This window comes from Homalodisca vitripennis, chromosome 6, assembly GCF_021130785.1.
Source record: "Homalodisca vitripennis isolate AUS2020 chromosome 6, UT_GWSS_2.1, whole genome shotgun sequence".
NCBI classification, from domain to species: domain Eukaryota; kingdom Metazoa; phylum Arthropoda; class Insecta; order Hemiptera; family Cicadellidae; genus Homalodisca; species Homalodisca vitripennis.
Genome location: NC_060212.1, coordinates 96,326,345 through 96,339,806, shown reverse-complemented (window position 1 = coordinate 96,339,806; position 13,462 = coordinate 96,326,345). Strand labels below are relative to the sequence as shown.

The 13,462-nt window shown below is 34.5% G+C and overlaps 1 protein-coding gene across 1 annotated transcript in view; it reads right to left on the bottom strand.

Annotated features, from left to right (window-relative positions):
- Positions 1-13,462, bottom strand: part of LOC124364580 (probable ATP-dependent RNA helicase kurz) — a 28,105-nt gene that overhangs the window by 7,081 nt on the left and 7,562 nt on the right. The window contains 9 exon segments of the mRNA XM_046820142.1: positions 236-463; positions 1,691-1,905; positions 4,516-4,748; positions 5,847-6,006; positions 6,969-7,170; positions 8,548-8,683; positions 11,369-11,524; positions 11,527-11,589; positions 12,203-12,392. Coding sequence (XP_046676098.1) covers positions 236-463; positions 1,691-1,905; positions 4,516-4,748; positions 5,847-6,006; positions 6,969-7,170; positions 8,548-8,683; positions 11,369-11,524; positions 11,527-11,589; positions 12,203-12,392 — 1,583 coding nt within the window.

Sequence of the window (13,462 nt, the reverse complement as noted above, 5' to 3'; positions counted from 1 at the left end):
AACCACAAGACAACTGAATAAATCAGAAAAAGATTCCAGTTCTTGTCTCTTGGGCCACATGAATACTAGAGGATGGGCTCTAAGAGAAAGTCCAATGTTCTTGGAAAAGACGTCCACCCATCAGGTCGGCTGGCCAGCCTGCGTGTGCAGATCCCTTGCCCCATCTGTAATACTATCCTGTACAAAATATACAACTGACCCCTCACAATCGAAATATACAAACATAATGGCTTACCCAGTAACAAGGAGTTGCCCGGCTCAACAAAGCTTGTTCTACGTTTATGGATGAACTTCTTGTCGTTTATGAGCAGCGGCTCCTGCATAGAGAGAGCCGCTACAAGAGCGATTGTGTACTCGATCAGACTGTTGTTAATGCTGAGACACAACATCTTGGCGAACCGCGGCGCGACCGGGTAGTGGGACATCCTCTGTCCGAGTGGTGTCAACTCCAAACCGCCTTTCACTGAAACACAGTTACAAACCACTCTCAGATGGTTAAAATTGTCAATCGAGTGACTGATAATTCAACTTACCTGGGAAAGGTCATTGCTTTTATGGATGTAGCCATTTTAGGGGACATCCCTAAAATAGAGATCCACATTGGACATAGGGTTTTATGATTATGCCGTTGACAGATGTGGGTAAATAGATATAAAGAGCAATCGATATTAGTGTTTTTTAAAACTACAGTAATGTATTATATAATATCTTCAAAGGAGTTCCTTTACTCCACATTTTGGAAATTCAAAACCACAAGCTCAATTTTATAAGTATATATTTTACTAAGAAAATCTATGTATTCTGTTAAAAAAATGTACTCTCTGAAAACTTTGCCATAGGAAATTAGTTCAACAAATATTTAGATTTTATGTCAAGAAAGTAATCCGTCACTGTTGAGAGGAAGGGAAGAATGTGTGGGGGAAAATTCTGAAGTTGCAGAATTTGATTGTTGAAATAAAAGTAAGATTAACCATTTCAAGCCAGAAGGTAACAATAATGGTCACTGCTGTACACAGTTTATATGGTCACCTAAAACTAAAGTTAATTAATACGCTGAAGATGTCAACATGGTTTTTAAACAAGCTTTTGTTCACAGTTAATTCTACATACATCATACATCCATGATATAATCACGTTACTTTCTTAACACACACAAGTGTTATTATCAAGCTTTTACGGTTCAAACTGTGTTGAACATTGCTGATATAATTCAAATCTTAAAATATTCCAGCATAGCTGTGGAGAGGCAACAAATGTCACATCAAAACTAAGAGGACTCATCACTTGACTTAAGATGCCTCTTCTAAGCAAGGCCAAAATAGTTTAAAATTTGAACAATGGGTATTTCAATTAATGTATACATAACATCATGCATTTTCAATTATAAAAATACACATTTTATATTTGTACTCTCTGAGCTTACATTACAATACATTACATTACATTAGCTAAAAAATATAATTATCCTTTTTTTGATTTAATTTTGAAAAATTAATAAAATATGTGGTGCCCATAATTAACTAATACGACTAGGACTAAATAGACTTAAAAGATTGCTTATGTGATGAGTTCTATAGAAAAATAAATCATTTCTGTCTGAAACATATTTTTGTATTCTTACATCACAGTTTTTTTTGCTTGATGAGCTACAGTTTCACATATAGAAATAAGAAAATATTGAATATCGTACCTCCTTTCTTAACGGGTGTGAGAGCACCTAGTAGCGTGAGTCTCCGCTCTGCAGTCTCCAGCTGCACCTGGTCTGGAGGAGTTGGGAAGGGGAAGTTAGTCACTTTCTTCAGATCCAGTGACATCAAGTATAATATCAAACCATCCACTGGCTGCTGCAGTATCGAAGGTTCTGACCACTCCACAAAATCATTGTATACTGCCGACGAGTAGAGTCTACAAATACATGGAATATCAATCACGATGACATGTGATACACATGATGTACAATATCACGACAACCACTGGCTGCTGCAGTATCGAATTAACTATTATATAAGTTATTGTTTATTAGCAAGACACATTTAGAAGCTGATTAACACAAAACGATACAATACTACTTAGCTCCATTGGCCAGTCAGATCTCTTATTACTTATTCACATATATGCCACTGTAATTAGTGTAATTTGTCTATGACGAACATCATAGACAATAGACAACAATCTCTAGTCATGTTTGCACATTCTGTACATTGAATAGTGTTAATTGATTGACTTAGGTAATTAACTATTAAAATTGTAAAACTCAATAAAAAATACATCAAGATAAAATACTAAAATATTACTGATAGGAAAGTTCATTCAAGGAATACAGAGCCTTGCCAACAACATAGTCCTTCAAAACTTTTTTATATCTGTTTTATCTTGTATGTCAATAATATTTGTAGTGATATGTTTTAAAAATTTACTCCTGGGTATGTGGTCTTTTTCTTAAAAGCTGATTCCAGTTTGTGTCAAAGGCAATACTGTGTAATTTTTATTCCTTGTATTGTATGGATGTGGCTTATCATATAATTTGGAAAATACTGTATTGTTGTTTAACATACAGAATACTTTTAAAAATATATAGACCATCAATTGTAAAAATTTGGTGGTTTGTAAAATGCTGTTTTACAGAGCCCTGTTTTAAATTTAACATTATTCTCATGGCTTTTTTTTGTAAAATGAGAATCCTATTAAGATTTTGAGAAGAAGTAGCTCCATAGACACATACACCATAAGAGATATGAGATTGAATATGAGCATAAAAAAATAATTTTTATAACAGGTATGTCACAAAAATATGACATGTCTTAGAGCATATAGCCCAGAATTAATTTTACATATTATTTGGTCAACCGACTAAGGTTAACGTCGAGGTTTAAACCCAAAAGTTTTGTATTCTCTAGTTTCTCAAAAATAGTTATTTATAAAATATGAGGTTGAAGTATTTCTGTTTTGTTGAAAAGCACATATACTGTAGAATACTTGACAATTGCATATAAACAGCTGTGAACAGCAAGGGACCCAAAATAGATCCTTGTGTAACTCCAATTTTTTATTGTTTTGTCTTTGATGCATATTTTGTAAGTTTGTTATTAGAAATTTCAATATATTGATGTCTGTTACAAAGATAAGATCTGAACCAACTGAGATAATTCTGTTTTATACTTAGAGACTAATTTATTGAGCAATTTTTCATGAGAAATACTATCAAAAGCCTTTAATAGGTGTATGAATATTCCAGTAATTTTATATTGTTCTTTAACTGAAAATACATTTAGTGAAGTTTACCAGTCATGTCTTTTACAAGAAGACTTAACCCTTTCCACTCGTGAGTCGGACGTTGTCCGACATTGCTATTATACCATTCCACTCGTATGTTGGACGCCATCCGACATTGCAATGACGTCAGCTTTACTTTATTTTTAGCCGGCCTATGATGTTTCCGATTGGTGCTGCGATCGCATGGCATTCTCAGGAACTAATAAATGACAGCTGAACTACGATTGGTCGGCAAACTAAAATTGAAAAAATATGAAACTAAGACCTATCGTCAAACAAACAAACACTTTAGTTTTAGCTTGGCGGGATAAGCGTGATGTAGTAATGTTGAGTAATTTCTACAACAATGATGCTGACACCATCTCAAGAAGAAGCAAGGATCATCAAATAAACATACAAAAGCCAACAGTTATCTGTCAGTATAACAAATATATGGGTGGCGTGGACCAAGCAGACCAATATATTGCTTCCTACAAATTTTTCCGCAAATCTCTGAAGTGGTGGAGAAAGCTATTTTTCTGGATGTTGGAAGTGGCAATAGTAAATAGCTTTCTCTTGTTTAACATGAATAAACAAAACCATGGAGAAAAACAATTAACACAGGAATTTCAGAGAAATCCTCATCACTGAACTTGTAGGCCGTGTCCGTAACCCTGTGAGTTTGAAGCGGGATCGTCTTTCATCAGTAGAAAAAGAAGAAAGGCTAAACAAACACCCTCACTTTCTTGCAGCTCATCGAACAACAAAAAACTAAAGACTGTGCTGTTTGTAGCAATAGAAAGGTGCCAGGAGGAAGAAAGGAAACACTTTACTATTGTAAAACCTGTTCAAAAAATCCTGGTCTTCATCCTGCAGAGTTTTTTGAACGATACCATACCGTGCTAAAATATAAAACTTATTAGTGTAAGTATCAAATTTTATATCTCTATACTATAAATTAGAAAGAAAAATTAAATTATTATACAATATAATAATGTATATACTTTATTGACTTCCAGTTTGCTAAAAATGAGTTTTTACTGAAAATATGCTAAAATAAATACGAGCTGAGGGGGCAGACTGGTGAAAAAAATCCGAGTGGAAAGGGTTAAAGATGACTAAAGTATGGAGAATTAACTTATTCTTCAATTGCTAATTTTCACACGCAATCCTATACTAAGTTAATGTTGTACATCTGTACAAACGTGACCTTCACAAATATTTATACATCTCACCTGATTAATATCAATGACACCAGCTTACCTGTAGCAGTGTCCAGCGCTGGTGCGCCCGGCTCTGCCCATTCTCTGGATGGCCGAGGCTTTGCTGATCCAGACGATGTCGAAGGTGGACACGCCGGTACGCTTGTCGTAACGTGGAATCTTTACCTTACCACTGTCCACGACATACTTGATGTTGGGTATTGTCAGTGATGTCTCTGCAATATTTGTCGAAACCACACACAGCCGACAGCCTGGTGGCGGAGGATTGAATACCTACAGATTACAATGGGTTACATCTTAATTTTTTTGATTTGCCAAAGGGGAAAATGTGGTACAAAATTTCTTCCTTTATATACTTTAAACTGTATTTTAACCTAACCGTGAGTAAAGTTCAGAGATAGAAACAAGGTCTGTATGGACTGATTATTTCAACCATTTTTACTACACAATTAAATATAATTTTTATTTACGTGCATTATAAGCCATTTTAACTACTGGAGTATTAGTAAAGTATGTCTTAATTTACGAGGTTTACTTAGAAGCTCTCTCTAACACTTAACTTTGGGATTAACAGCTTAAAGTTGACTTCCGAACCACCACTAAACCAATTGCCGGGCAGGCGGGCTGTTTGCAAGGACAAGATCGCTCAGTGGTCACCCACCCAAGCCAAGAGCCACTCTTGACATTGCTTAATTCGGTTATCTTGAGTTAACCATCGTTCTCACTACACTGCACTATATACAAAATATAATCCACCAGAAGCTTTTTAAATTAAAACCTAGCTTTTAACACTTAAAAACTGAATTTTTTAGGTGAATCAAATAGGTAAACTAGGTTCAAAATATCCAAAAAATGTTTCATAGTCAAATTTTTATTTGTAGATTATAAAAAAATCAGTAAATAATATTGAAGGACCAACGCGGCCGAAGATCAACTTCTATCTTAGGGAAATTCCTTTCTTGTTTTCATGAAAACCTAGGTTGTGTGTTTATACAATGGACATTGGCTCTCTACTCCTAGATTATAGTGACTATGTTCCCAATCTCATTACCGTTTCTTAATCAAGACATGTCCAGACTTCATTTCACATTGTTGAGAACTGGTGGATTGAAAATCATTACATAATCGCTTCAATTTGTGTTTTCATACACCTACTGAATTCTTGTTAAAAGCAGTTAAGGGGTTAATTGAAGGATTAATATAGAATCAATTAAACGCAATAGAAAAATTCAGAATAGTCAATTCCAACACTAAGATCAATGAGAAACCTAAATCAACAATCGGCCCTCTTTGTTTTATATCTAGGTGATCTGGGTACATAATAGTTGCCAATTTGGGGTATTATCTAGATATAGTTTCAAATCTGCCTACCTTGGCCTGTTGGCTACTGGGCAGCACGGAATAGAGAGGGAGTACCCACATTGGCTGAGATGTTGTGTGTGCACCGTTCTCCTCCTCCTCCACCCACTCCTCCTCGGACTCAGAGTCAAGTAAATCAGCTTGCGTGTCATCGTCCGGTGTCAGGTGGTAGCTGTCAACACAACAATGAGCAGTAATGAGTACAGAGCCTGTGACACACACTGTGATCAAGACTTTGGATATCGGTTCAAGTCAGTGTAGGTCAGTGATTCTGTCCCATAATTGATTCTACATACAACAATGGTAAGATTTTGCACAAACACTGAAAACATATGTTAATTAAAAAGATTTTATTCATTTAGCACAGGTATGTCTACTTCCATTATAACGGGGCTCCATCATATTACATTGTAAGTGCTCTTGGTAAGAACTCACCTTTAGGATTTATTCTCACTAGCCTAAAGAACTACTGAAATATTTAGAGCTATTCAATCAAATATCATGGAATGTTGTACAAAACTTAAGAGTTATTACATTAAGTGTTTCTAAAAATATCACTTTCACTAAAGGCCCCGAAAAACTGTAATTTAAACCTGAAGCCTAATTATTCTAAAGTTGATTACAAAGTAGATATATATATATATATATATATATATATATATATATATATATATATATATATATATATAACTTACATTAGAGGTGCTATGCCATTTAGAAAGGATATATGTATGATGTCTCTATTATTCAACAGGAAATTGGAAATAATCTATAAAGCCACAAGTAATAGCTAGTGATACTTGTGGTTTTATTTTACAAATAATTAAAATGAATAGTATTTATTTATGAGAGAAATAAATTATGATTTTGAAAAAAATTTTAATATGATGGGGGTTAAGGGATTCCATACCATAATTTAATTTAATGTATTAAATGTAAGTCATAATATACTATGTCAGTCTGAATGCTCTACATGTGAGTTAGTTTAACATTCTCTTTAATTTTCACGATTTTATTTTTCAAGTAATAATACTATTTTGGTACTTATATATACAAAAATTACATTGACCTATAGATAATAATAATTAGAAACATTTTTAACACAGAATGGACCATATCTTCCAAATTACTCACTCATCCAAATTAATAGTTGGTATGGAGGCAGAGGCTTGCGCTTTGCGATTTTTCTTCACTTTTTTTATTACATCTGCTAATTCATCATCCAATTCTTCTTCTTCATTTTCGCTCTCATGTTTCACAGTTTCACTTTGTTTAGTTGGTCGCCAGGGAAAGGCATCTCTTAATTTTTTTACTAACAAATTCACTTCTCTCTCTCCTAAGAAATAAATAAAGAAAGAATACAAAGTTAAAGAAGCAATTACAAACAATACAGATACTTAGTTTGAAGTTTGTTTTTGACAATGGAAGGATTGTTAAGGAAACAGGATTTTTTTCCCCGGCCATTTGCCATCGTTTAGTGAGACAATACAATCAACACTACATTACAAGATCTGCATCTAATCTCTTCTTCTGGTGAATACTAAACTAATGCACGACTACAACCTAGGTTAAAGTAAACAAAACGTACCATAGGCGAAACAAAAACACCATTAAACGTAAAGATAAAATACAGGTAAAATAAAGGTAAAAGAAAACACGAAAAAAGGCTAACAGAAAAGTCCAAATTGCAAATAATTGTTGGTCCAAAGACAATCACATGAATTGGGATGAAGCTAACATATTATCTGAAACCTCATTTTTTTAAAAAGGAAATTAATTGAGGCTTCATACATTAAACTGACAAACCAACAAATTATTCAGCCCTCAGTTGAAATTAGGCCGCTTTGGTTACCAATTCTGAAAAATGAACTAACACTGAAAACCAAAGGTATCAAACAGATTAGGAATTTGTAATTAACCAATGTGGGGTCACAGTATGGTTTTAAGAGACGTGACGATGGCCTTTTACTATTGACCCTCTAGTCAGTTCTATTTAGTTGGCCGGTGAGTGCAAACATACTGTGACCTATAATCTGTAATTCAGTTTTAATAATTAGAGTTTAGTTAGGGCATGTTTTAGATTTAGTGTACATAGAATAGATCGTACAAAACATGGCTGGTGTAGCTCCTGACTTATGCGTGTCACAATGCTCTGGTATGTTTTGTTTACTTTAACCTAGGGTCGTAGCCCATTAGTTTAGTTATTTACCTGAAGGAAAGTTCAGATTGCAGATCTTAAAACATTGAGTTACTGCTTGTATTGGCTTACTGAACAGTGTGAATGTCCAGAAAAATCCTGTTTTCTTCACAATACAGATAATTAGTTTGTATTTATACAATTATGTATGTTGTTTAATACAATTTAACTATGGTTAATTTGCTTAAGTAATTAATTGGCATAATATTTAATTTTAAAAAGAGCAATTGTTTTTATAAATCAGTTTTAAACAAATATAACGGTTTTAAAGATAAAACAGAAATTTTCTGTTGCTCTTTTTTAAATTTATTTAAAAAAAGTAAACATTACCATCTTCTTTACAATAATGCTTATATTGTTGAATAATTAAAGCATCTATATCTACAAGAAAAAATACAATCATTCCTATATTGGCAGATTTACTTTATTAAATTGTTTATCTACTACTAGTTACTTTTTGGTTTTTTGAGCATACAGTATTTTACTATTTAAAAAGAGACAAAGTCTAGATGATACCTGTGAGGAATATTAGAATGCCCCCCTCTGGCAGTTGGGTGTGGATCTTGCAGGCTTTGCGGTAAGCTTCTCTCACATAGTCTTCAGCAGTCTGCCTGTTATAGTGCGCCACCACCTCAAACTGACGAGTCTCCACCTAAATCCACATTTCATTTGGTTTTAACACAAAATATATCTATTGTAAATCCTATATCTGATAACGTGTTACTTAACAGATGTATAAACACATTACTGGGTACGAATTTACCCTCGATGTCACATTCAAATTGTCTCCACATATGCACACTTAGCAAAAATAAAAATTAATTCATAATTTTCTTTGGAACACAAACATAAAACGTGATGTTATCAAATGAGTAATGATTCTTCTTTGTTCAAAGCTCAGTAATGGTGATGCATGGCCGTTACGCTTAATTATTTATTAATCATTTAAAGAGATACAGTTAATAATAGTTATACTAGTTTTATCGCATGAACCTAATCTTCATTGAACATTGTGTGAAGTTCAAACAGGCCTAAATACATTAAACGACAGTTTATTTGCCACAACCAAGGTTTGCACTAAGTCTTGTACTATAGTACGAGTATAATGAGGGCAGGTGGTATTTTTGTACACCTCTGAAGTTTCTTTTTTTCGACAGGCAGATTTTAAAACAAAATGGATGTCAGCAGTTTTAAGCAAAAAAAAAAAAAAAAAATTGCTTAATAATGAGAATTTTTTACTACAATAAACGAAGTAAAAATTGGAGTATCAACCAGGATCCAAAACACCCACAAAATTAAGAATTTCATTGTTTACAGCAGGCTCTTAGGTGATGGTATCTTAACACTGCCAAATGTTCAAATTGTCTAACATTACTACGCTATTTCTAGTACTGCTATTAATTAATAGTTTACATCAATTTTGTAACAAATATTGCACGGGGATTCAAAAGATTAATTAATTTTATGTGTCCAAAGCCTCTGAAATTGTTAGCAAAACCTATCACTTGACAGGCTGGAAAACTTTCATTTCGGAAAACTTTCATTTCCGTCTCAAAACAAACTTACCTATACACAAGATGCTTCATTTCTATACAGACAACACTGAGTCTGATGATGGTGCATGTCACTACACAGGATTTGGCTGAGCATATGGTATTGTTACATTGTTCTTATGGGTAACCATGAAGGTAACAAAAAAAAATAGCAGGATACATAAATTTGTAAGCAAACAGAAAAAAAAATAATAGAGTGAAAAGTTAATGTTAAAAGTCGGTGATAAGATTTGATTTCAGCAATCTCTTTTGTTGTACCACATAATTAAGCTATTGCAGATATGTATAGATTTTTGAACATACGAGGGGGTACCCAAAAAAAACCGGAATTATTTTATAAAAATTATATATTATCAATTTTTTTACAATACGACCTTATCTCCTTCAAAATAATCTCCATTACAACTAATACACTTGTCCCAAAACGGTATTTCCATTGATCAAAACATTTTTTGTAGTCATCTTTAGAAATGGCTGCAAGCTCGAGCTTCGTTTTTTTCTTAACCTCTTCAACGCTGTCAAATCGTTGACCTTTCAAGCCTCTTTTCATGTGTGGAAATAAAAAAAAGTCGCATGGAGCGAGGTCAGGCGAGTAAGGTGCGTGGGGCAGCGGAACCATGCCGTTTTTGGCTAAAAACTGCCTAACTGAGATGGCTGTGTGTGCCGGTGCGTTGTCGTGGTGGAAGAACCAGTCTCCAGTCTGCCACAAATCGGGTCTTTTCTGGCGAACACTGTTGCGCAATCTTCTTAAAATCTCCAAATAAAATGTTTGGTTGACAGTCTGACCTGGAGGAACAAACTCAGAATGAACAATGCCTTTAGCATCAAAAAAGCAAATCAACATGGTTTTGATGTTTGATTTGACTTGCCGACATTTTTTTGGACGAGGTGAAGATGGCGACTTCCATTGGCTTGACTGTTGCTTCGTTTCTGGGTCATAACCATAGCACCATGACTCATCACCAGTAATTACCTTTTCCAGAAAATCGGGATCATTTTCGAGATGTTCTTTCAGAAGGCGGCAAGTTTCAACTCGATGCGCCTTTTGATGGTCAGTCAGAAGTCGAGGAACAAATTTGGCAGCAACCCTTTTCAGTCCTAAATCTCCTGTTAAAATTCGCTGAACCGAGCTCCAAGTTAACCCACTACTCTCTGATAGTTCCTCAATTGTCTGTCGACGGTCGGTGAGCACAAGTTCACGAATTTTCTCTACATTTTCGTCCGTTCGAGAGGTTGATGGACGTCCAAAACGAGGTTTGTCTTCAATCGACATGTCACCATTTTTAAATCGAGCGAACCACTCGTAGACCTGAGTTTTCCCCATAGCATCATCTTTGTAAGCTGTATTCAACATTAAAATAGTTTCTGCAGCATTTTTACCAAGTAAAAAACAAAATTTCACAGCTGCACGTTGTTCACTTAAACTTGACATGACAAAAAACGAAACAAGAACAAAACAGGGTTAGTGAAAACAGTCACTACGAACGAACAGAATGCACTAGGACAACGGAACTGGGGTCACTGAGCTCGCAATGGGTTGCGCGACACACGCCTAGCGGCAGGAATGTGTACTACACGCTGCCGGCTGCCAGCAATACAATTCCGGTTTTTTTTTGTGTACCCCCTCGTATGTTGGGTATGATATCGTGATCATCTTACTTCCTTAAGGTAATATGAGGGTATTTGTATCAAAAACAGTTCTAATGAAATAAAACTTGAAAAAGACACAGGTATTTATTTAATGAATCCATCATGTAAATAAATATGAAACAAATTGTTCAAACCTGGATCACTGGTGGAGGTTCTTTGAAAAGGTTGGAGTTCTTGATTAACTCGTCCACCCTCAGGGTGGCAGACATGATGATCAGCTTGAGTGGATGGTCGCCATTCTTGTTGCGATAAGGCACTATCCTAGACAGGTATCCTATCATGATATCCGTGTGTACATGCTGCGCTCGTGGGCCTCGTCCAGTATTATCACAGAGTACTTCTTCAGCAGTGGGTCCTGGAAGTACAATGATTACTGTGAGTTCCTCAAAAACTTTCACATTTTCCGAATCTAATGAAACAAACCACTACACTCTATTTTTGCATTACTTCAAATATTAATAACTCTTAAGTAGTTACAAATAAAAAATAAATTAAGAATTTTGGCACCTAAGTGAAATGTTGTTATGATACTGACAGCACATATTAATGCTGACTCAAACGTTATAAAATATCATTTGAAACAAATCAGAAAAATCTACAGATTTGTAGTTTAAACTTTTGGAGTACACTATGCTATTTAGAAACTAATACACTTATACTCATTAACATAACACAAAGTATCCTTCTTAGTGACCCCCAGATTTAAGTTACATCTCGATTTCAGCTCCATAAGAACAATGTTCAAATTCAAACATTTTTACGAGACGAAAAATGAAAATTGTTTGGATACATATTACTCATATCTTTAAAATTACGCATCTTCCATAATCCTACAACCAAAAATAAGGTGTAAAACTGTTTGAAGCTTAAAATTGTTCTTATAGGATAAAACCAAGACCATCCTACTACAGCCATTAATATTAATGTTAATGTTAATAATAATGACAATGCGGCACTGAAAGGGTTACCGTTTTTATTTCCTTCACCAGAACACCATCAGTCATAAACTTTATCTGAGTTTCAGGCGTCACATTTCCCTCAAACTTGATCACGTATGATACTTTGCTCTGAGGTAAGTTCATCTCCTGTGCCACTCGCTTGGACATGGAGATGGCTGCCACCCTTCTCGGTTCTGTTACAGCAATCAATTTGCCGTCACTGAAACAAGAATTTACATTTTTTATATCTGACCTTGCCCAAAAATAAAGTATTAAAAAACTAATATTACTGAATGTTTATTTTTTGCGTTGTTATTTACTGCTTGAAATTTACAATATAAATCCAGTTTTTGTGAGTGAATTACAATTAAACTTCTAATACCTCTTTTTGTATTATTAAAACTAGCACATATCCGCAGCTTCATCTGCTTCTATGCAACATTCTGTGTATAACAAGTACAAAAAATAATCACACATCACACCAGCATGGATGAAAGTGGGATACTAACATGAAAATCGATGTTGGCTCTTTCTTTGACCCTGCATCGTGTCATCTGAAACAATGGGACACTAAGGCGATGGTTAGGAGGAGGAAGGGGTAAAAGCAAGCTGCTTCTGACCCTGTTTTGGTCCTAGACCTTAGTGTCATGCTGTGTGTACGAATTTTGTTGGTTGAGGTTTCTATTATATTACACCAATTAAAGTGACGTGCTTGGAACTTTTATTTTCTGCAGTGACAACGCCTGGACTACACTCTATGCAACTTTTGGTACTAATACCTCTCCCACCTGACAAAGAGGGTACATTCCAATCCTTGAAACATTGATTTACACCTTTTGTAACCACAATGATGGCAAATGTCCAACAAAATCCTGTAATTAATTAACACTCCCAAGGCAAGCAAAAACTCTCTGTACAATTTAATTATATCACAATTACATGAATTTATTTTTGTAAATGGCTACTTATTTATTAAGTAAACAAATATTATTGAAAACTAATGTAACACATTATAAGTAAAAATAATTATTTTAATACTAAAAAAATTAAATGATACTCAATATGAATGTCCATCTACTAATAGGATTAAAGAAGATTTGATTGTGAAGCAATATATCAAGACATAGAAGTGAAATGAGCCAATATCGCCAACAAATAACAATATGAATTGATCTCAATATTTCTGAACTAACAATCATTAAAGCTATTGATCCGAATGAGAAAACCCAACAGAGGCCTTGACTATCACTAAATAGAGTTGTTTTTGGTGGCATTGTTAACCTGAAATCA